General features: G+C 42.8%; 1 protein-coding gene across 1 annotated transcript in view; it reads right to left on the bottom strand.

Moving 5' to 3' along the window:
* Nucleotides 1-26,064, bottom strand: part of GALNT17 (polypeptide N-acetylgalactosaminyltransferase 17) — a 636,606-nt gene that overhangs the window by 329,389 nt on the left and 281,153 nt on the right. Inside the window, exons 4-5 of the mRNA XM_077482320.1 lie at nt 23,331-23,505; nt 546-743 (exon numbers count right to left, since the gene is read on the bottom strand). Coding sequence (XP_077338446.1) covers nt 546-743; nt 23,331-23,505 — 373 coding nt within the window. The remainder of the gene's footprint in view (nt 1-545; nt 744-23,330; nt 23,506-26,064) is intronic.

Raw genomic sequence — 26,064 nt, 5'->3', positions numbered from 1 at the left:
TAGCAATGTGAAATGTTAATCTTATTCAAACTGTGACCAAAAGTATCGCTGAAAGTTTTTAGTTGGTGCTCAGTATTTTTTGCCCAATGCTTTAATGTCTAAAATTATTTGTAAAAGTAGTTTATATTTTTTTATAACAGAAGTTGCAAGCTTTTATGAATTAGCACAATTCAGTCATTGGTCAATGTAATGTGCATTTTAATAACTGTTGTAATCACCTTTTGAATTGGGTTAGTTGTTAATTTTTCCTGAGATTTTGTTAGGCTGACCTGCATTTCTTATGTGTGCAACTCACAAGCCTTTTAATTTCTAACACCACTCATCTTAATTCTGATTTTCTGGAAGCTAATATACATTCTTTTTTCAGGAAACCTTTCTCGTTTCTAGATTACTTTCTATAAATCTTCCCAGTGTATCAGTTTCCAATATTTCTAAAAACATATAAAGTAGAGAAACACTTTATAATGTATGGTAATTTATCATCATGTGTTTGTAACATAAGTTAATAAATGAAAACAACAAAATGCATGTTAGCATTCACCAACCTTATTGGTAAAGATGGGTCCCCTGCATCCCACCAGTCTTTAGGAGGACTTATGTACATGCACCAAAGTTCCCAGCTGTATCCATGTGCTGAATTTTCATATCGCTGAACTTCAAATGTATCCTGTTTAATATTGTCTATGGATGGTAATATGACTCTTTTTCTGTTTTCTTGTATCCGGGAAAGAACTGGCTCAGCCCTTTAAAAATTGTAAAGAAATAAAAATATAAAATATGATGCTGTATTATTTTTTAAATTTAAAAATCTCTGCAAACATATTATTTTCATTCATAGCACAGGGTATGAAAATCTGACATGAGTGTAAAATTGTTTAGATCAGTGGTGCTAAATAAGGTTTGGTTCAAGGCAGATTTTGTGAACATGACTGAAGTTCATATGCCAACTTGAACCCCACTGAAGACAATGGCAGCCAAATGGTATAAACAGTAATGGCCATTTTCTAGGCTAATAGGCAAGGAACTGTCAAAACAAATGGCATGGGGGGGGGGGTGCCTTGAGAAATATAATACGAGAATATGTACCACAGCAAAAAAATAAATAAATTATAGTTTTGGTGGGGAGGAGAGATTTTAACCACCTCAATACAGTGCACTTACACCCCCTTCCTGACCAGACCAATTTTCAGCTTTCAGCGCTCTCACAGTTTGAATGACAATTACTCAGTCATCCAACACTGTATCCATATGAAACTTGCGTCCTTTTTTCCACACAAATAGAGCTTTCTTTTAGTGATATTTAATCACTAGTGGGTTTTTTATTTTTTGTGCTATAAATAAAATAAAACGTACATTTTGTGAAAAAAAAGCATTTTTCTTTGTTTCTGTCATAAATTTTTGCTAATTAGTAATTTTTCTTCATAAATTTTAGCCAAAATTTATACTGCTACCTATCTTTGGTAAAAATAACCCACATTAGTATATATTATTTGGTCTTTGTGAAAGTTATAGAGTCTACAAACTATGGTGCCAGTCACTGAAAATTAATCACTTCTGATCAGGCCTTCAGTACATCAGGTGTATCTCATTTCTTGAGACACTAACAAGTCAGGAAAGTACAAATACCCCCCAAATGACCCCTTTTTACAAAGTAGACATTCCAAGGTATTAAGTAAGTAGCATGGTGAGTTTTAAGTTGTCATTTTTTCCCACAATTCTTTGCAAAATGAAGATTTTTTTTTTATTATTATTTTTTTTTACTAAATTGTCATATTATCAGGTTATTTCTCACACACAGCATATGCATACAACAAATTACACCCCAAAATACATTCTGCTACTCTTCCCGAGTATGGCGATACCACATGTGTGAGACTTTTACACAGCCTGGCCACATACAGAGCACCAACGTTGATGTAGTACCTTCAGACGTTCTACGAGCAAAAATTACGCATCTCATTTCTCAACCACCACCACAGGTACTTGGGTACTCTGATGGCCTGGTGACAGGTACTCGGGTACTCTGATGGCCTGGTGACAGGAACTCGGGTACTCTAATGGCCTGGTGTCAGGTACTCTGATGGCTTGGTGACTGGTATTTGGGTACTCTGAAGGGCGGTGACAGGTACTCATATGGACTGTGACAGGTACTCGGGTACTCAGATGAACTGTGACAGGTACTCAGGTACTCAGATGAACTGTGACAGGTACTCGGGTACTCAGATGAACTGTGACAGGTACTCGGGTACACGGATGAACCGTGACAGCTACTCGGGTACTTTGATGGGCTGTGACAGCTACTTGGGTACTCGGATGAACCGTGACAGGTACTCGGGTACTTTGATGGGCTGTGACAGGTACTCGGGTACTCTGATGGACTGGGACAGGTACTCGGGTACTCAGATGGACTGGAACAGGTACCCGGGTACTCAGATGGGCTGTGACAGGTACTCGGGTACTCAAATGGGCTGTGACAGGTACTCGGGTACTCAGATGGGCTGTGACAGGTACTCGGGTACTCGGATGAACCGTGACAGCTACTCGGGTACTTTGATGGGCTGTGACAGCTACTTGGGTACTCCGATGAACCGTGACAGGTACTCGGGTACTTTGATTGGCTGTGACAGGTACTCGGGTACTCTGATGGACTGTGACAGATAATCGGGTACTCTGATGGACCGTGACAGATACTCGGGTACCATGATGGACTGTGACAGGTACTCGGGTACCCTGATGGACTGTGACAGGTACTCGGTACTCTAATGGACTGTGACAGGTACTCGGGTACCCTGATGGACTGTGACAGGTACTCGGGTAGCCTGATGGACTGTGACAGGTACTCGGGTACCCTGATGGACCGTGACAGGTACTCGGGTACTCTGATGGGCCGTGACAGGTACTCGGGTACTCTGATGTGCCGTGACAGGTACTCGGGTACTCTGATGTGCCGTGACAGGTACTCGGGTACTCTGATGTCCCGTGACAGGTACTCGGGTACTCTGATGGGCCGGGACAGGTACTCGGGTACTCTGATGGGCCGGGACAGGTACTCGGGTACTCTGATGGGCCGGGACAGGTACTCAGGTACTCTGATGGGCTGGGACAGGTACTCGGGTACTCAGATGAACTATGACAGGTACTCGGGTACCCTGATGGGCTGTGACAGGTACTCGGGTACTCAGATGAACTGTGACAGGTACTCAAATACTCTGATGGACTGTGACAGGTACTCTGATGGACTGTGATTGACATGTACTATGAGGAGTGGTGACAGGTCCTCTTTATTGGGGGGGGGCAATCAGTGTGCTTGATGTGTACTGTAGGCGGTAACGAGATGTTACCACAATCTCCTCCTCACACACGATCAGCGTGTGAGGAGGAGAACCCGGTAACATCTTGTTACCGCGGTTTGTTTACATTTTTGTGATCGGCTGTGAAAGGATCACAGCCGATCACATGGGTAAACAGCCGGCCAATGGCTGTTTACCAGCGTCGGTGACGAGGAGTGTTCCCGGGGAACACGCCACCGCCGACGTGCACGCGCAGCCTGCTCACGATCGCGCGCATGCGCCGTGCACAGTCGGGGTGTGACCATCTGTGATCGGCCGTGACTTCATCACGGCCGATCACGTGATAAACAGCCATAACCAATGGCTGTTCACCCCCTTCGGTGGCGAGCGGTGTCTCCGTGACACGCCGCCACCGAAGAAACAGGGATGTGCGCGCATGATCGCGCGCATTCCCTGTTTAAACGGGAGGCCATCATATGATGGCCTCCCACCACAATAGGTGCGTTGCCTGGCCGTCATTTGACAGCCGGCGGTCAGCTACTAGTTAATAAAGCTTCAAGGATGACATGCAAATTCCAATAACATGCCTGAGGCCTGAGGGATGCCCTTAACCTGTCTGTGAAGTGCCACATTTGTATGATGTATACAACTTACTTTAGCAAAACTGACATATATAAAGAAAATAAAGGCTATTTAGATTGGCAGCAAATTGAAAGCTCCTGGCTACTTACTTCTGTTGCTTCATGTATACCACACACTTATCCTAGATTAGGGTCTGATATAAAAGAAAGATGTTAATGGGGAACCCCCACACAAAAGAAAAGCAGCATGGGCACCCCTAAAATGATATACCAAAATGCTATCCTTAGGGGTATGGATGTCAAGGAGGATCCCATATAAAGACAACAAAGAAAATGAATTGGTTCCCCATTCCCTATTTTATGCAGGACCGTTTAAGTCCAGAATCGATTTTAGGGGAGAAAAAAAAGCATCTAAACAACCAATGTTTAGTATGAATTTGTATTTGGACCAAACTTTGAGCTCATCCCTAGTTCTAGGTCTGGAATACTTGAACTCTTAGAACGAGACGATTAGAAGGTACATCAGGGGATTTATACAGCTGGGTGATCATAAGAGATAGTGGGAAATCCTAGAGATTGATATATTGATATGATGATAGGGGAATCTTATTTACAAATGTTCTTCTGGTATCTTTACCAGACAACTGTAGATCAAAGCCCATTTCTTTGACCTGAAGGATCAGAGTAGATACAAAAGTAAAAATAGTAATTTATATGTATTTTTAGTCTGAAAGGTGTACACTGCTTCAGGCAGCCTTTTTTGACAGCAGCAGCTTCTAGAGCTGCTGTATGTATACATCAACTCTTGGCTTAATTTTGCTATTTTATTTATTGGAAATTGACGAAAACTGCGGGAGAATGCAGCAACAGGGCAGAAAGATTGGGCGTACTACACACATCCTGCGTTTTTTGGGTGTGTACAAAATCCCCAGTACCTCAAGCTAAAGTTAGCAAAAAAAATGTATATAACTATAGCATTAGAAGTTTTAAGAATTTGATTTAGTTATGACACCAATGATTCGATTTTTAAAGAATGGAGAGAATACTAATGATATAGTAACTGGTCAAATCTGAGCTGCTAATTTAAAATGTAGAGCTCCTGATACTAAATCTCCCTGTAATCATAACTCTAACACTAAAGCCTAGCTACAACCATAGGAAATACAGAGAGAGATGCCTTACCCAAAATACCTCTCTATAACCATACCTCTAACAGTAAACCTTCCTGTAGACATAACTAACCCATCCACATCTATGGCCTTAACACTAAACAGCCTGTAACCATACCTCAAACATTAACCACTTTGCAACCATAGTCTTAACACTAAACCTACTCATTACCATAACTCTGACAATAACCCTTTCTGTAGTTTGTATACTTAACTTTTCAGTAACCATAAATCGTATACTATACGTTTGTGTAACCAAAGCCCCAGAACTAGACTTATCTGTAATCACAACACTAATATTAAACTCCGCTGCAATTATAACCCTCACATTAAACTTCCATGTAATTCTAACCATACCAGAAACCACTGAATTAGTATCACCCCAACACTATATTTCCCTGTAATCATAACCCTAACCCTCCTTGTAGCAATAACTCTAGCAAGGGGAAATTCCCATCCCGCTGCCAGAACACAGTGCTGTATACTGTATGTAGTTGTAACTGTATGTAGCTACATACAGTTTATGGAGGACACAGAGGGTTCATCGAAAAATGAAGATACTATCTCAGTTGGATCAGCTTGGTTCAAACAAACAATTTAAACCTCACTAAAACCTGAAGATCAGCTTTAATAAATCAGGAGACCATTTCCTGTTGTCTATTCTGCTAACCCACTGCTGTAATCAGAACTTGGTATAAGCATGCAATGGCTGCTACCCATTACTAGAGCATTTTAGAAAAATCAACACTAAGAGTTAATAACGGGTAAAGAAAGACAAAACGAATCTACCCTAACTATTAAACACAGTGACAAATGCCAGCATTGCCAAAGGATGATATAGGTCAGAGAAGAAGTGTTCTTGCTTGTGACAATGTGCAGTAACATTAAAGCTGCTTAAACGAGTTGAGTTACAAAGGAAAAGAGATCAGTGCTCTGGGTAGATAGTTAGACTGAGAAAAATACTGTAGCAGAAGGAAATAATGGAATCATCTATTAAAGTATGTCTTGTTACTATTTGTTATGTATGCAGAGCAGTGTGCTCCTTTTAAACAAAACTCTCCAAAACTGAGCAAGCACATTGACTGAGATTAAAATTTTCCATCTGGAAGCAGAATAACAAAGGAAGTGCTTTCTTCCGCTTTCCAATTAGATAAGTCACATTGAAATTAGCACTCTCAGCCATCTGGGACCCTTTCTAAAGAGCACAAATCACATCTATATGGAAATGATTAATATTTATCCACGTAGCATATTCATTCAAAAAAAAAAGTAAAAACTGTGACATATGCTACATTTTATTCACACATAGGTCATCAGCAGCTTTTATAGACGATATGTGTGGTATATATTCAATAACATTAACCCTATAATCGCTGGTCACTGGAGTTTTTTTTCTGTCTTTGGTTCCCAGCTGTAGTTTAGTCTAGCAGAATGATTTGTCGGCATGAGATCAAAGCTTTTTTTTTCTAAATTTATAATATTATCTGCAGAGTGGATAGCATGTTGGCCTCAAAGAAAAACATTTTGTTCTATAACCAGGCAGTTACTGGTTTAGGCATTTCATAAAGTGAAAATCCTATTTTGTTGATTAAAACACAATCCTCTCTAAGTCTTCTATGCGTATTGTGCTCAATATAGTAAACTCCCTTATAGATTTGTATATATTCTTTATATAAAGGAATATGCTTTGCCAGAGAGTGGAAGGGTTTGTAGACTATGGCCATGAGCTGACCTACTGCTGGTATAAACGAAAAATAACTGGCATCTTTGTAGCCATGTTGAGCCCTTGGTGGACTATTATGTTAGTTAAGGATGAGCTTCAAATTTTATGAGGCGTTCGCAGAACAGTAAATTTGATCACCCCATAATACACTGCAAGACCGCAGTGCATTGCTGTATGATGATTGGCCAAAGCATACACCTGACCTGCATGCTTTGGCCAATCACATCACACTCCTCAGCGAGAGCCAAAGGCAATCATAGGCTCAGGGAGACTAAGTCCACGTCCCCACTATATAAGGCTGCTTACACAGCGCCCATATAGTGTGTTATAATGGAGGGTAATAGAGAGATTGAGGTTAGTCAGGCAGGTTAGTTAGTGGCGGTGTATTTGATATATATATATATATATATATATATATATTCGGTCAGACTAGTATATATATATAGTAAAGTTTGGGGGATTGTAGCTCCACAGGACCGAGTGCAAAATCGTTAAACTTTAAGCATATCAAAAATAAGTAGAGTTAAACTAATCCAAACTGTAAAGTTCAGGTTCGTACCGGACTTTTGGATTTTTGGGTCCCGAACCCGAACAATTGACTGTATGCTCGGGTTCGGGTCCAGTGTTCGGCAACATAATGGCACATTTTAAAAAGCCCTGCAGCAGACAATCAACATTTGTTTAACTGGTGTGCCCTTAGAAGCCATCACAGCCATGCCTACTAATGGCATGGCTGTGATTGGCCAGTGCAGCATGTGACCCAGCCTCTATTTAAGCTAGAGGCACACAGCACAGCACGTCACTCTGCTTTAGCTAGTGTAGGGAAAGGCTCCTGGCTGCTGCTGCTGTGAGGGAGAGAATTACATGATAGGAGTCCCTATTCTGAAATCTATTCTAATTAGTCAGCGATTTTACACTGCACTGAAAGAAACGATAGACAGTGTAGGGCAAGGTTCCTGTTGCTGCTTTGAGGGAGAGAGAATTATCCAGGAGTCCAGATTCAGAAATATATTCTAATAACTCAGTGATCTACATAGATTTACCTGGCTGGGTTGCAGTGCACAGTCTTTTTACACTGCCATGAGTCCAGTGCCAGAGAAAATATAACTTTTATCTGCAAGCTCAGTGCACCAGCACTGCAGATGTTACTGTGAGATACACCCTGTACATACTGTGGGTGTATTCTGCTCTTCCAAAAACAGGGCAAAACAAATCAATTTTTGCAGTGTTTTCTTCATATGTGGAGGTGTGAGTTACACAATTTATATATTTTTCTTCTATTGTGCTAGTCAAAAACAAAAATTAGGGCAAAAACTTTTTTCTTGAATAGCATTTTTGGCATTTCTGTAGCTCTGAGATACACCATTTACATACTCTGGGTGTATTCTGCTATTGCAAAAACACCCATTTAGTGCAAAAAACAACAACTTTGCAGTGTTTTCTGCATATGTGGAGGTGTGCATTACACAATTTATATATTTTCTTCTATTGTGCTATTCAAAAAAAAATAATTCAGGGCAAAAACATTTTTTTTTAATTTTCGGCATTTGTGTAGCTCTGAGATACACCGTTTACGTACTCTGGGTGTATTCTGCTATTGCAAAAACACCCATTTAGTGCAAAAAATAACTTTGCAGTGTTTTCTCCATATGTGGAGGTGTGCGTTACACAATTTATATATTTTTCTTCTATTGTGCTATTCAAAAAAAAAAATCAGGTAAAAAAAATTTTTTTTTAATAGCATTTTCGGCATTTCTGTAGCTCTGAGATACACAGTTTACATACTCTGGGTATATTCTGATTTTGCAAAAACACCCATTTAGGGCAAGATCCTAAATTTGGAAAATATGATGAGAACATCAAAGAAGGGACATGGCTCCGGTCATGGTGCTGCTGGTGGAGCTCCTGTTGCAAGGATAGGACGTGGTTGATCTGTGCCAGCTACACGCACAAGTAAAACACCTTCCTCAGGTGCCAGTAGGTGACAGAGCCTGCAGCGGTATTTGGTCGGGCCTAATGCGGCTGTATGAATGTTGAGGCCAGGACAAGTACAGGCGATAGTAGATTGGGTTGCTGACAGTGCCTCCGGTTCCTTGACATTGTCTCCCACCCAGTCTCCTGATGAAAAATCTGAGTTTTCACCTGCACCCGATGTCCATCAGTCTTTCATATCACCCCCTTGCAAATCAGCCAAGCAGTCTGAGCCCTAAACCATGCAGCAGTCTCTTTTGCTTTTTGATGACTCTGTTAGAAGGGTTTCCCAGGGCCATCCACCTAGCCCTTCCACAGAAGTGGAAGAGATTGTGTGCACTGATGCCCAACCACTTCTGTTTCATGATGAGTACATGGGAGGACCATCGCAGCAAGTCTCGGATGATGACAAAACACAGGTGCCAACTACTGCTGCTTTGGCAACTGTGCAGACCGTCAAGGAGGGCAGGGGTGAAGACTGGGTGAAAGATGATGTGTAGGATGATGAGGTCCTGGACCCCACATGGAATCAACATCATGCAGGTGACCAGTGTAGTTCGGAGGAAGAGGAGGTGGTTGCACAGAGCCACCAGCACAGCAGAAGAGGGAGCAGGGTGCAAAAGCGGAGCATCCGTCCCCTACACAGTACGCCTGCTACTGCCCAACACACCAAGGGACCGAGCACACCAAAGCCATGTCCAAGGAGTTCCCTAGCGTGGCAGTTCTTCAGACAATGTGCTGATGACAAGACACGAGTGGTTTGCCCTCTCAACCTGAGCACAACCTGCATGACCAGGCATCTAAGTGCAAAGCACGAGCTGCAGTGGAGTAGACACCTCAAAAACCAAGAAAGGTCTCTGGCTCCTCCTGCTAACTCTTCTGCTGCAGTCTCGGCCTCTTCATCCACCTCTGTAGTGACAGTAGTACCTGCCAATCCGCAAACAGAGGATCTGCCAGCAACACTACCACCTGGGTCACCAACCATCTCCGCAAAGTCCCATGGAAGCATTCAGCTCTCTATCTCCCAAACACTGGAGCGGAAGAGGAAGTACCCCCCTAGCCACCCGTGATCCCTGGCCCTGAATGCCAGCATTTCAAAATTCCTCACCTTTGAAATGCTGTCATTCCGTCTGGTGGAGACGCAGAGTTTTAAAAGCCTGATGGAATTGGCTGTCCCACAGTACATCGTGCCCAGCCGCCACTACTTTTCCAGGCGAGCCATCCCTTCTCTGCACAACCAAGTGGGGGACAAAATCAGGTGTGCACTGCACAACGCCATCTATGGCAAGGTCCACCTAACTACGGATGCGTGGACCAGTAAGCACAGTCAAGGACGTTATATCTCCCTAACAGCACACTGGGTAAATGCAGTGGCGGCTGGGCCTGAGGCGGATAGCAGTTTGGCGCATGTCTTTCCACCACCGAGGATTGTAGGGCGCTTCAGTTTGCCTCCTGTTGCTAACTGTTGATAACTCCTCCTACTCCGCTTCCTCATCCTCTACCGCCTCCTCATTCAGTCAGTGTAACACCTTCACCACCAACTTCAGCACAGCCAGGGGTAAACGACAGCAGGCAGTTTTAAAACTTTCCTTTGGGGGAAAAACCCCAAACTGTGCAGGAGTTTTGAAGGGACATGGAACAACAGACTGATGAGTGGTTGGTGGCAGTGAGCCTCAAGCCTGGCCTGGTGGTGTGCGATAATGGGCAAAATCTCATAGCAGCTCTGGGCCTAGCCAGTTTGACGCACATCCCTTGCCTGGTGCATGTGCTGAGCTTGGTGGTCCAGAGATTCCTTAAAAATTACCCCGATATGCCAGAGCTGCTGCAGAAAGTGCGGGCCGTCTGTGCGCACTTTCAGAGTCCTCACCCTGCTGCTGCTCACCTGTCAGCGCTGCAGCGTAACTTTGGCCTTCCCGCTCACCACCTCATATGTGGCGTGCCCACAAGGTGGAACTCCACCTTGCACATGCTGGCCAGACTGTGCGAGCAGCAGCAGGCGATAGTGGAGTTTCAGCTGCAGCACGCACGAGTGAGTCGCTCTCCACCAACATTTGAACCAGTGTTGGCTACCTCGTCCTCCTCCACCGCCGATTCCACCTACACCGCCACCTCCACCGCCACCTCATTTGATCATTACTGACTTCCTGCCTTTTGTTAAGCCAGTCAATGATGTAGCGATGGTGACAAAGTTGGGGAAGAACCTTCGGTAGTAACCAACTATGCCCAGAAATGCTCTCATCTGCTTTTTGGTTAGTGGACCAGTTCTGTATGGATTCTACCTTATTTAACTGAGGTTTCACTAGCTCCCTACCCACAATGTGCCCTAGGTATTTGGCCTCCTTCATCCCAACCGCACATTTCTCAGGATTAATTGTGAACCCTGCTTTGCTCAGAGAGTCTATGACTGCCTGCACTCAGGGAATCCCTACCCAAAATGTACCCTATGTATTTGGCCTCCTCCATCCCAACCGCACATTTCTCAGGATTAATTGTGAACCCTGCTTTCCTCAGAAAGTCTATGACCGCCTGCACTCAGGGAAGATGATGCTAAAAATTACAATATCATCCAGGTAGACAGATGTGTATTGTTGATGGGGGGCGTAACGTTTTGTCCATTGACCTTTGGAATGTGGCAGGGGCAGAGTGTAAGCCAAATGGCATTCTCTTATACTTGAATTGGCCTTCGGGAGTGGAAAAAGCAGTTTTCTCTCTGGATTCTTTGGTGGGAGGAATCTGCCAGTACCCTTTGTGTGGTCCAATGTTGTGATGTACCAGGCGGGACCCAACCTTTCAATTAACTTGTCTACCCGGGGCATCGGATAGGCATAAAATTTGGACACTTCATTACGTTTATTTAACCACTTAAGCCTAGGACCATTTTCCAGCTAAAGGACCAGGCCCCTTTTTGCAATTCGACACTGCGTCAATTTAACTGACAATTGCGCGGTCGTGCTAAGTGGCTCCCAAACAAAATTGGCGTCCTTTATTTCCCACAAATAGAGCTTTCTTTTGGTGGTATTTGATCACCTCTGTGGTTTTTATTTTGTGCGCTATAAACAAAAATAAAGTGACACATTTTGAAAAAAATTTAATATTTTATAATAAATTCTATAATAAATAACCCAAAAAATATATAAACATTTTTTTTCCACAATTTAGGCTGAAACAGATTATTCTACATATTTTTGGTAAAAAAATTGCAATAAGCGTTTATTGATTGGTTTGCGCAAAAGTTATAGCGTCTACAAAATAGGGGATAGTTTTATGGCATTTTTATTTTTACTAGTAATGGCGGCGATCAGCGATTTTTATTGTGACTGCGACATTATGCAAATGGCTAGTATAGCTCATTCTATCAGCCTGAATTCTGGATTGCTGTGTACCTTACATACTAATTTAGACTACAGGGGAAACATTTTATTACATAATTATAACAATTTAAAAACCAAGTGCACTTCAAGTACACTTCCATGTACAACTAGCCCCACTTGTCAGAATTATTTCACAGTCAATATTATAATACAAAAAGAGAAATGATTCCTGAGAAGCAGACAGTGAGGCAATAACAATTGTTTCCCTAAACATTACAAATAAAAACACAATTTAATGTATACATTTCAATCTAAAATAATTACAAAATAATTACACATATTAATAAACATGCATTGCTTAGGAATACCTAAAGTCCTCCAGGAAACCCTATAACAAAAGGCAAAAGTGTAACCCACCGTGCAATCATAAACTACCTCTAACAGCACCCCAGGTAAGTACACTGCTATTGTGTTTTTAGAGGCTGGACTAAGTTCCATCAGGATATGACATAACACTTCTGCTAGAGAATCCCAGGGACCTCTCTTCTGTGACAAGAACAGAAACTCATGTCCAGCAGTGGACCTTGGAACCCGGTCAATATTATGATAGGGGGTTTGCTGGCTATTCCTTAGTATGGTAAAAGAGTTATACATATCATATATAAATATGCATAACAGCTGAATGTGCTTGTACAGCATCACACTGAGAGGGAGGTTAGCCCAGGGCAGCTTTGATGCAGGGGCTTCGCTGCAGGCACAGTTATCTATTACAATTCTGTTCCCTGCTCCAGCGCTCCCCAGGATTTAAGAATAACTCTCTTATTACTTGTTTGAAAGTTCTGTATTGCTAGATATCACCCCAGAATGCAGCCCCATCCCTCCCCTCTCCCCCCCCCCCACTCCCCCTCTTTTTCTTTAGATTTTTTTTGAGCACCCTCTGGGTTGATATCTAGAGTATAATCTACATTTAAATGTGCTTTGTTTTTCCCCTTTTATTTTTTACATGGTAATTTTGTAATGAGTATGCCGTAGTACTGATATGCTGGGATATTGTGGACATTTGTTGGGAAAGTATGTACAATATTTTATTATATCTTTTCATGTGACAACACTGAAGAAATTACACTTTGCTACAATGTAAAGTAGTGGATGTACAGCTTGTATAACAGTGTAAATTTGCTGTTCCATTAAAATAACTCAACACACAGCCATTAATGACTAATCCGCTGGCAACAAAAGTGAGTACACCCCTAAGTGAAAATGTTTAAATTGGGCCTAAAGTGTCATTATTGTCATATTTTGTGTGGCCACCATTATTTTCCAGCACTGCCTTAACCCTCTTGGGCATGGAGTTCACCAGAGAGTCACAGGTTGCCATGGGAGTCCTCTTCCACTCCTCCATGACGACATCACAGAGCTGGTGGATGTTAGAGACCTTGCGCTCCTCCACCTTCCATTTGAGGATGCCCCACAGATGCTCAATAGGGTTTAGGTCTGGAGACATGCTTGGCCAGGCCATCACCTTTACCCTCACCTTCTTTAGCATGGCAATGGTAGTCTTAGAGGTGTGTTTGGGGTTGTTATCATGTGTGAATACTGACATGCGACCCAGTCTCCGAAGGGGGGGATCTTGCTCTGCTTCAGTATGTTGGCATTCATGGTTCCCTTAATGAACTGTAGTGCTGGCAGCACTCGTGCAGCACTCATGCAGCCCCAGACCATGACATTCCCACCACTAGGGATGAGCCGAACACCCCCCAGTTCGGTTTGTACCAGAACTTTCGAACGGACCAAAAATTTGTGCAAACTTTAGAACCCCATTGAAGTCTATAGGACTCGAACGTTCGAAATAAAAAGTGCTAATTTTAATGACCAATATGCAGGATATTGTACTAAAAAGGGTTTGGGGGCCCGGCTCCTGCCCCAGGGGACATGGGTCAATGCCAATTTCTTTTAGAAAAATTGCAGTTTTTTCGGGAGCACTGATTTTAATGATGATTAAAGTGAAAAAAAGTGAAATATTCCTTTAAATATTGTGCCTGGGGGGTGCCTATAGTATGCCTGTGAAGTGGCACATGTTTCCCGTGTTTAGAACAGTCCCTGCACAACATGACATTTAGCGGGAAAAAAAGTCATTTAAAACTGCTTGTGGTTTTAATGTAATATCTGGTTCGGCAATACGGATGAAAATCATTGAGAAAAATGGCATGGGTAGCCCCCCTGCCCATTACCAGCCCCTTTGGGTCTTGTACAGATATTAAGTGGAACCCCCGTACCCAAATTTAAAAAAGGAAAGGTGTGTGGCCCCCAGGCCCTATATACTCAGAACAATATGGATGAAAATCATTGAGAAAAATGGCATGGGAATCCCCCCCCCTGCCCATTACCAGCCCATTTGGGTCTTGTACGGATAGGGGAAGGATAACCCATATTAAAAAAGGAAAGACATGGTGCCCCCAGGCCCTATATACTCAGAACAGCAGTATACAGGCGGTGCAAACAAGACAGGGACTGTGTAGGTTTGTTGTGTTAAGTAGAATCGGTTTGTAATTTTGAACTGGTACATTTTTAAAGTGTAGCTCCAGTCAAAAGATCTATTTTTAAGCTTTTTGGAAAACATAGGGAATGGTTATCACCCCTGTATAATTTTTTTGGCCGTCCGTCTTTTTTCATCTCACTTCCTGTTGTCTCCTTCCGTTTGCAAATAGGAGATGTTTGTAAGTTGGATGTTTGAAAGTAGGGGCCTTCCCTATATGCTCTGCAGAAATGGCGGAACAAGGTGTTGGTGTTGCCACAACACTGTAAGCCCTCAAAGTGACTCTTGGTGGGTGCTGGAGCACCCTGCTGTGAACGATTATATCAAGAATTGTAATTACATGTCATTGTTGAACAGTGGTAAAAAAATTGGGCCTTTGGTGGTTATGGTGGTGGTGCTGGTGCCATAACACTATAAGTCCTCTCAGTTACTCTTAGTGGGCACAGGAACGGGTCCTGCTGTGAAATATTATATCAAGAATTGTATTACATGCCCCTGTTAAACAGGGGCTGAAAAATTGACACTGCAACCTCTCCCATATACTTTAGTTGGATTGCAGGAATGAGCCCTGCTGCAAAGCATTGCATCAAAAATTGTATTACATGCCCCTATTAAACAGGGGCTGAAAAAGTGGGCCTTAGGCACTGGTGCTGGTACCACGACACTAACCTCTCCCATATATTCTAGTTGGAGTGCAGGAATGAGCCAGAACACCCACTAACTCCTACAGACACCAACACACTACACAAGGCCGCCGCGCTGGCGGCCTTTCATAGTGTGGGGCGTGTACTACACAGCCTGAGCTATTATTGGCAACAGGCATCCTGCCTGTGGCCAATCATGGCTCTCCTCGCTGCCGGCGGTGAGATTGGCCAAGCATGCGGGGTCACAGTGCATGCTTGGCCAATCATGAGCCAGCAATGCACTGCGATGGCGCAGTGCATTGTGGGCCGTGAGCGGCACACGAATTTGGCGCGAACGGCCCATAACGTTTGGGATTCGCCGAACGGGCGAACAGCCGATGTTCGACTCGAACACGAAGCTCATCCCTAATGATAAACTGCAAAATGACTTCAACATTACAAATCAAGTCTAGTAGAATGTAGATAACTACTACTAGCTTACCATGACCTGCATGCCTAAGAAACTCTGCAGACACTTACCAATGAAGAAAATAATCTGATTTTAAGAACATACGAAGCAGTCAAAAGGGGCATCTTGAGACAGGAATTGAATGTTTTTATTTGGTTGAGATGATTGGCGTCTCAGCACCACATACAAATCATAATTAGCATACACCACATGAATAATTTCATATGGGATCTTTGAGGTGTCAATAATATTAAACACTACTAATAAAAAAAAGTTATTCATTTAACTTATAGTCCTTTTTATTTTTTTAAGTTGCCCTCAGGCCAGGGTTCCCCTCCAAGAGCATACCAGGCCCTTAGGTCTGGTATGGATTTTAAGGGGAACCCTTATACGCCGCAAAATTTTTGGGTCCCCCCCAAAAATCAATATCAGACCCTTATCCGAGCACGCAGCCCGGCCGGTCAGGAAGGGGGGTGGGGATGAGCAAACGCCCCCCCCTCCTAAACCGTACCAGGCCGCATGCCCTCAACATGGGGGGGGTGCTTTGGGGAAGGGGGTGCCCTGCGAGCCCCCCATCCCAAAGCACCTTGTCCCCATGTTGATGAGGACAAGGGCCTCTTCCCGACAACCCTGGCCATTGGTTGTAGGGGTCTGCGGGTGGGGGGCTTATCGGAATCCCGCTTTCCGGTTCTTCTGCCAGCTCATCTGCTATCTTCTTCCAGCTCTTTTGCTAGTGGTGGCCCGGTCTTCTGCGTTATCTTCTTCCCTCTTCTCTTCCTACGATGTTGACATGACGCTCTCTCCTGCTGTAATGCCGTGTGAGAGGTGTGCAGCGACTTATATAGGCATGGGGCATGGTCACACTGTGACCCCGCCCCTTATGATTTCACAGTCCCAGCATGCACGAGGAGAAGAGGCTGAAGAGAGCGGAGAAGTGGGAAGAGACCCCCGAAGTCGGAAGAAGACCCCCCGGAGCTGACTAATAAATTACTTTAAAAACCTGTAGTGTGTTTTTTTTATTGACACTTTTTTCTCCAGGTGAATCTGTAGGGTATGATGTACCCCATACTCATTCACATAGGGTGGGGTGTCGGGATCTGTCTGAGGCCCCCTTATTAAAGGGGGCTCCCGGATTCTGATAAGCACCCTGCCCGCAGACCCCGACAACCAACGGCCAGGGTTGTCGGGAAGAGGCCCTTGTCCTCATCAACATGGGGACAATGTGCTTTGGGGTGGGAGGCCCGCAGGGCGCCCCCCCTTCCACAAAGCACCCACCCCCCATGTTGAGGGCATGCGGCCTGGTATGGTTCAGGAGGGGGGGCTCTGGCTCCTCCCCACCCCCTTTCCTGACCTGTCAGGCTGCGTGCTCAGATGGGGGTCTGGTAAGGATTTGGGAGGGACCCCATGCCATTTGTTAGGCGTAGGGGTTCCTCTTAAAATCCATATCAGACCTAAGGGCCTGGTTTACCCTTGGAGGGGAACCCATGCCAGTTTTTATTATTAAAGAGGTGACATTGTTGCTTCAATATAGATGGAGACACGACTTGGAGGGGATTTCCATTGAAATCAATGGGTACAAGTCGCCTAGAAGTCAGTTTGAAGTCGACAGGAACCTTTTTTGAAGTCGGAGCGACTGCTGCAGTGTATATTAAGACGGCTCCATTCACTGCCATTGATTTTCTCAACAGCGCAACATGGGCGACCTGAAGTCAGATCCTGGGTTGCCCCTGTGTGAACTGGCTCTTACAGACCTGCAGTGCAGGAGAGACAGTGGGGGAGGAAATGGGGTTCAAGCACAATGGCTGGAGATGGGATGTCTGAGCTGAAGTTGATGGGATGATTCAGTTGATTTTTCAGTTAATGGTTCTCTGAAGTGTGGGGGAGGGGGTTGGGGGATGTTTTCTGCAGGTCTTTACACACTAGCCTTAAGTCATTGATGGAAAACATAGTTTTTCAAATCATCAATGTAAATATGCTTTGCTGTTCTGATCTCTTTTCTCAGCATGTTTCTGGCCTGGGTGCACAGAGTTCTGTCCTTTTATCTGTAGGCTGCCTCCATAGCCTGCCTGAACTTTTTTGTTGTAAACCAGGGCTTGATATTGTTGAATGTTCAAAAAGACTTTTTTTTTTTATTCTTTATTTAATATTTTTTTATACACAAAATATAAAACTCACATAATTAAACATGCTATCCAAGGAAAAAAACATAATAAACCTTGAGCCTTGAGGGGATTCCCTTTTTAGTACCCATTTCTGAGCAGGCGGGGGGGGGGGAATCCCCCTTTCCCCACCCTGTCTTCCTCTTTCCTCTCCAGGCTGATAAAAATATAATACTTCTTTCTCCTTGTTCAATACCCCCACCTGATTCCTTTATTTCCCTTCCCCCCTCATCCCTCTCCCCCCACCCCCCCTCTCCTATAGCCCTACTGCCTCGCTATATTTCTTCGTTAATTTGAACAATTTCCATTGTTCCCATTTCTTTCGGAATTTCTTTTTACCACTCTCCTCATCTTCTTCCCATCCCTCCATTCTATACATATTTTCTACTCTTTCTATCCATTCCCTCCGTTTTGGAGCTTCTACCTGTTTCCAATTTTTTGGGATCAGACTCTTTGCCACGTTTATTAAATGACCTATGAGAGCCTCTTTATACTTTTGGGTTGGGGTATCTGTACCATGGAAAAGACATGTCCAATGTTTTTCTGGAATCTGAGTTCCTGTTATTGTTTTTATCAGATCTAATATTTCTCTCGAGAACTTTCTAATTTTTGGGCATTCCCACCAAATGTGTGCCGCGTTCCCTTGTTGTCCACACCCCCTCCAGCAATTCCCGGATTGATGTTCTTGATATCTCATCATCATATCTGGTGTCCTATACCACCTAACAAGGCTTTTATAATTCATTTCTATTGTGCTAAGGTTTTTAGACGTCCCGTGTATTAAGTGCACATTTTTTTCTATATTCTGTTTCTCCCCTCGATGTCCTATTTCTTCTTCCCATTTTTTTATATAGATGGGTACCTCCATCTCATCCATTCCTCCCAGCATCTTATATATCTGCGAGATGTTTACCCTTATTATTTTCCCTTCGCACATCCGTTCTAAAGCATTTAGGTCTTCTCCACATCTCCATGGTATGCGGCAATGATGAGAAAAAATGTCTGAGCTGGAGATACCGCCATCCATCTATATCAATATACTCCTTTCCTTTTTGTAGTGTTTCTAAAGTGTTTATTTTGCCCGCTTTTATTATGTGTCTCAATTGAGTGTCTTCTCTTTTAATCCAGTGCCCTCCCATAGTGCGTTACCCAGTGGAAATAAATTATTTTCTTTTAAAGCCATTAATGGGGAATTGTATTTCCATGTATTATGTTTATGAATTCCATCCCATATTCTAAACATGTTTTTTGTAAGTGCAAGTGTTGTTGGTCCTAGTGATCTATATTTTGGAGGTATCCAGATTTCCCTTCCTAATCGTGTCTCTGCTGGACTGTGTTCTATTGCCACCCATCTCTTTTCATTATCTAGTTTTGTCCACTCCGCCACCCGTGTTAACACTATAGATTCATAATATTTCTTAAAGTCCAGTACTTTTAAACCTCCTAAGCTTGGTTATTAAGGATTTTATGATATTAAAATAGATTGGAGGGATATATATCGGTAACATCTGTAGCTTGTATAGTATTTTTGGTTGTATGATCATCATTAGGGCATTTATCCGACCCATCCAGGACAGTGGTTTCATCATTATTTTTTTCGTATCTTCTCTTACTTCGTCCAGTAGGGGGATATAATTTACCTCTTAGATTTTCCTTAATGAGGCTATCAGTTTTATGCCAAGATATTTAATTTCCTTTTTCCACAGGCAGGGAAATTCCCCCTTAATATTATGTTCTTCTTTATTGCTCATATTGACATTCAACACCTCTGTTTTCCTTGAGTTTAGTTTAAAATTTGATAATTCTCCATACTGCTTGATCGTCTTTACCAAGTTTGGCATATAGATTCTAGGTTTCGTCACATAAAATAGAACATCATCCGCGAATGTGGCTACCTTATGTGTCTCTTCCCCGACCTCTATTCCTCCTATATCAGGATTTTTCCTCACTGTCTCCAAAAGTAGTTCTAATGTCAATACGAACAATATAGGTGATAATGGACATCCCTGTCTAGTCCCGTTATACATCCTAAAGGGGGCAGACATATTACCGTTTACCCTTACCGCTGCCATTGGACTGTCATAGAGTGTTTTTATCCAACTCAGGATTCGGGAACCAAATCCCATTTCCTTCAGTGTGCCCATCATGAATCCCCAGTCTACTCAATGAATGTTCAAAAAGTCTTGATAGGCACACATATGACCTCACAAAAGTTGATGTCAAAATGTCAGGGAGTTCATTCAGCTCTTAGTTGGTGCAGTCAAAGGAGGCCTGTAGCTCCAGCTTTGTCTCCATGGTCCATTTCTTTGCAGTCTTAACTACAGGCTTTACAGATTTAATATTTTGGCTGTAGATTGGAAGTAGGTGAGCCATGCTGTGATCATACAGATCCAAGGCTGCATGGAGAACAGAGCAGTAAGCATTCTTTATTGTAGTGTAAATGATACAAGCAGAAAACAGGGTACAGAAGTGTATAAGTAAAATAAACTTTTTAATGAATATGAAATAATATCTACTCACATGTAATCTGTGAAGGCAACCAAGGAAAGTTCCCCCCACAGCTCTACAATAAAAGACAGTAGCCATCTGGATTTTAAACTCAGTCGATTAAGCTCTGTCAAAAACCAGTACTGTTGTGCTGGATTCAAAGCTATCAATGTGAGTCAGTGGCATCAGAAGCCACAGGGAGCACACATAGAGAAAAGGAATGGGCTGGCCAACAAGGCAATTTGTTTCTGAGAATACCGACACTTTGTCAAGCCTATTAGTAAATAGTTGGCAGGTTTATATCAATAAGGGAGGTGAACTACAAGGCTTAGCATGACAAACAGTGAGTACACAGAAAGGAAAAATAAGTGCTAAAAACAGCATATAAATGTAAGACCTATGTGGGGAACACAAAGAAATAAAATAAGGGAGCTCAATAGGATCAAAGTGGGAATTGGATTACAAGGAACAGCATAGCAAACCACATATGCACATGATCTAGCATATAAATGCTGGGGACAATTCCTTAAAAAAGTTATCTAATGCCACGTACACATGATCAGACTATCCGGCGGACTTAGTCCGGCGGCACAAGAGTCAGCTGGACAATTCGACCGTGTGTGGGCTCCAACGGAATTTTTCTTCCCAAAAGTCCGGCGGACTTTGAAAGAAGACTTGACTCAAAATTGTCTGCCAGACTCGGCTTTCCGGCGGACAATCCTCTCGTTTGTGTGCTAGTCCACCGGACTTTCCAAATGAATAGACTAGCCCACACATGGACTAAAGTCTGTTCATTTTGAATGTGACTTCAGGTACGATGGGACTAGAGAAGGAAGTCAATGTCGCCACTTTCATTGGCGATATTGACACCTTGCGAGCCCCGTCGCCTGGTATGGGTTTTAAGGGTAACCCCTACGCTGACGCTAGTAAAAGAGCTGGAAGAAAATAGCAGAGGAGTCCGGCAGAAGAACCGGAGAGTGGGAGAAGAGGCCAGAAAGCACAGAGAAGTCTTAAGAAGACCCCCGAAGTCAGAAGAAGACCCCCGGAGATGCCTAATAAACTACTTTAAAAATCTGTGTTGTGTGTTTTTTTACGATGTACCCCATACTCATTCACATAGGGTGGGGGGCCGAGATCTGGGGGCTCCCTTATTAAAGGGGGCTCCCGGATTCCGATAATCCCCCACCCGCAGACCCTGACAACCAACGGCCAGGGTTGTCGGGAAGAGGCCCTTGTCCTCATCAACATGGGGACAAGGTACTTTGAGAGCATGTGGCCTGGTACGGTTCAGGAGGGGGGCGCTCGCTCATCCCCACCCCCTTTCCTGACTGGCTGGGCTGCGTGCTCAGATAAGGGTCTGGTATGGACTTTGGGGGACCCCCACGCCGTTTTTCGGTATAGTGGTTACCCTTAAAACCCATACCAGGCGACGGGGCTTGCAAGGTGTCAATCTCGCCGATGAAGGCGGCGAGATTGACTTTCTTCTCTAGTCCCGTCGTACCTGTAGTCACGTTAAAAATGAACGGACTTTAGTCCATGTGTGGGCAAGTCCGTTCATTTGGAAAGTCCGGCGGACCTCCGCCAAAAGTCCAGCAGATTGTCTGCCAGACCTAGTCCGCTGGAAAAGTCAGTTCATGTGTGGTCATGTGTGTACAAGGCTGCTCTTTCGGAAAGTCTGGCGGACCTCCGCTGCAAAGTTTGGCAGAGTGTCCGATGGACCAAGTCCGTCGGATAGTCCGATCACGTGTAGGGGGCATAAGAGTGCATAAAAATACATTTTTATAAAATGATGGACGTATAAAGATATTATAATGATGAAGGGAGGTACAACCCATTTTTGCAGAGGATCAAAGAAAGTGCTGTCTGGCAAGAAATGATAGAAAGTAATACAACATGATACAAAGCTAATTTGATTTGTAACTAGGACAACTATAGGGAAAAAAACAAAAATAAAATGTATTCAAGAATAAACATGTTTGCAATTGTAATTCATTGTAAAATGAATAAAGCAAAACTTATAAAAATATATTATCCTTATCTTATCCTTATTCATGGGTAAAAACTGAAAAGAAAAACCTTGTGGGTGACCTATTTTATGTTTAACAGTTCTCTCATGTACTTGGACATACAAACAAAAACAAAATATAAATAATTATAACAACAACAGTCATATATATTGTAATTAAAACTCTCTTTAATTTTCAATCTGTAGCATTGTCATTTTCTGTAAAATCTAATGCACTATAGAAACCTGAACGTTTTCCGAATACAGTCAGATTTTAGAATTCTTCTGCAACAAAAAAAAATCATTTTTGGGGAGAAAATCCCAAAGGGTAGTCATGTCTAAAGGAATGTGGACCCTGCCACTCTCCTCATTAGAACCCTGCAAGTGCATCAGCTAATTAATAATTTAAAAAGTCTCCCATTCAGATTCACTTAGCACATCGACATAGACAAATGGACATTCATTTCTTCAGAGTAACAAAAGTCAGGACTCTAAGTTTTTTCTCAACAAAGTGAGTGAGTGATTTGTATAGCGATACCTATGAGAACTGAATCGCCTCAGGGCGCTTTCTTGCCACCAGAGTCCACCTGCGGCTTTGCGTGGTCCCTTTACCCCGTAAGGTCCTGACATGCTTACAAACACATACAACATTGACATACACATACACAGGCCAATTTTTTAGACAAGGTCTAATTAACCTACCAGCATGTCTTTGGAGTGTGGGAGAAAACCGGAGTACCTGGAGGAAACCCATGCAGGCACAGGGAGAACATGCAAACTCCAGGCAGATGGTGTTGTGATCAGGATTTGCACCAGCGACTCTATTGCTGCTAGTGAAAGTGCTAACCACTACAGCACTGTGCTGCCCCAAGTGCGATTACTCTTTACAACTAAATGCATTTTTTTTAGTGGCTTCAGTTTAATATCTAATTAAGCTTTAGTTTAATATTAAAATACTGTGGTTACTGCAATCCCTAAAAAAATTACAGATATTCTGTTTACCTACCATCCAGCAGTAAATTCCACATGTGCATCAAAAAATCCAGTGATTTGCCCTGTTGCAACTTTCCAGCCCTCTATTCGAGCTCGGATCAAGCCTTCTCTTTTGTGATTACGAACAACTTTAACCAGCCCAGGATACCGCTTGTGAACATATTCTTCTAAAGGTCCTTTCAACTCCTCTGAAAAAACAAAAAAAACAGCAGAGGAAATTAAAGACTATTTGAATGTGTCTGGGGACTGATTTCATTACTCAACTGAACATTTTTATTAAAAAATCAAATACTTTCCAAAAATGAACATTATCATAGACATTTCCACTTAATTTACAGAACTGTACTACATATATTATAGTCCCAGGTTAAAGAATATATAACTTTAGCATTTCATATTTCTGATATGAGCCTGTTGTACCATGTACTTTGTTAAAAAGTATCCTGTTCTCTTTGGATTGCTTCCTTTAGGTGTAGTACCTGGTGGTCCTTCCAGTCCCCCTGCTCGCCTATTCCAAACTAACCAAGGTAGGAATGAGAGTCACATCCATCTCAGCATGGTCAGTTTTCTGGCCATGCTAGGAGCACAGCCTGCCTGTCCTCAATCACCAGACTTGTGCTGACATGCCACTCTGCACAGCCATTCACTTCGAAGATCAGTGTACATCTGTTTCTTCGCCCCTAACTCTCTAAGCTCCCTATGCAGCTTCAAACAAAAATTATGCAAACACAGATAAAATTAAAAAAAAAAGGTGTATATGTAGGCAAGGGTGAAGATCTACTGTATGTATCTATGCATGAAATATGCCATTTGTGTAATTTTCATAGAACTATAGCCTCAATCTGGCTAACTTTTCTTTCTTTAACTCAAGTCAAACCTATATGATTTCCCTTCCAGAATGACTATGCAAAAAGTGACTTTACACTTACCATATATTTTAAGTTCTACGTCATTTGAAAATCCAGTATAAAATATACACATAGAAAAAATGCTATCAACACAATTCTGAAAATGCAATGGAGGTATAATTTCTTCCCAAAATAAAATGTAATATATTGTAATGTCCCAGTGTTTTTTTTCTGCACTTTACTTTTTTTTCTGCAATTCCAATTTCTGTATTCAAGTTAGCAAGCAAAATACATGGACTTAGTACTTTGATTAGCACTATGTCTGATGATTTACATTCTTAATCTCACCACGCACAGAATTTTTCCAGTTCATGGGACAACAATCTAAGCACCAGCTGACTGAGAGTGATTGATATTGAGGGCCAGGGAATAAGGCCTTTAACCACTTACACAAACAAGTAGTAGCTGTTACCTTGTGGTTTAACACAGAAACAAGAACACATTTCTATGGGGGAAAACATATATACTGACTCCAGGTCTAAAAATAGAGGTTCAGAATCTTGTGGTACTAAATCACCTAGACCAGTGGTTCTCAACCCTGTCCTCAAGTACTCACAAGTGAATGGCTTGGTATTTTGGACAGCTATTTTATCTAAAAGTAATTGCAAAAACAGGGCCTGTTGGGGAAACTTGAGGACAGGGTTGAGAACCACTGACCTAGACTAACCACATAACTGACCTAAATAGCAATCTCTACAGACCAAATGACCATCTCTTCATGTATCCAAATTTATTAATTACCCAGACTCTACTTCAAAATCAAGACGGGACTGTTTCACCTCCTTCCTGCCGAGGCAATTGTCAGAAACCATGAAATCAGACCAAGACAGAAGTACAGTTAAATCACACTTGTTTAATAATAAAAGTAAATAGAACAAACATAGTCAAAACATAGCCAAAGTTTGGTAACTGGAATGGATAGTCAGCCAAGCCAAAAAGTCAGGGATCAGTGTAGTGGAACAGCAAGCAAGATATGGAGCCAGAAGGGATGTCAGCCAAGGAAGTATTTAAACAGGAACGCAGGAGATATAACACCTGAGGGCTTTCACACTGGAGAGGTGCACTGGCAGAAAAAGTCCTGCGAGCAGCTTCTTTGGAGCGGTGAAGGAGTGGAACTCACCGCTCCTCCACTGCTCCTTCCTATTGAAATCAATGGGATGGCACTGCTATACCGCCGGCAAAACGCTGCACACGGCGGCGTTTTGCACACGGATTTAACCCCTTTTAAGCCCCCCGCTAGTGGCCGAATAATGCCGCTAAAACAACGGTAAAGTGGCGCTAAAAATAGCGCCATTTTACCGCTGAAGCCCTAGGTAGCACAATGTGAAAGCGCTCTTAGCCCCTGTACACACGGTCGGAGATTTCCACAACCAAATCCGTCAGATTTTGTCCGTCGGATTTTGTCCGTCGGATCTTGTCCGAAACTGTTGCATACACACGGTCAGACTAAGTTGTTGAAAAATCCGATCATTCAGAACGTGATGACGTAATTTCGTTACGATGGGACTACGTTCAGGCTAGTAGCCAATAGTTTTGATGTAGGAATTTGATCTGAGCATGCGTGGCACTTAGTCCGATCAAAATTCTCTACACATGAACGGAGTATGTCCGATCGAACCAGTTGGTCGGGAAATATTTCCAACATGTTGGAAAATTGGGTCCGACGGATATTCTGATGGAATCAGTCCGATGCATACCACACACAGTCGGATTATCCGTCAGCACGGTCCGATAGGACACATTCCGACGGATTCTCCGACCGTGTGTACAAGGGCTTAGATTTCAGTTTTTTTCAGATTTTATGTCACACTTGCCAAATACTCAGTCATGCAACACTGT

This window comes from Lithobates pipiens, unplaced genomic scaffold (assembly GCF_037356315.1).
Source record: "Lithobates pipiens isolate NorthernLeopardFrog02 unplaced genomic scaffold, aLitPip1_a1.2 Scaffold_16, whole genome shotgun sequence".
Lineage (NCBI taxonomy): Eukaryota > Metazoa > Chordata > Amphibia > Anura > Ranidae > Lithobates > Lithobates pipiens.
Note: the sequence above shows the minus strand (reverse complement) of the source record. Positions and strands in the feature narration are given on the sequence as shown.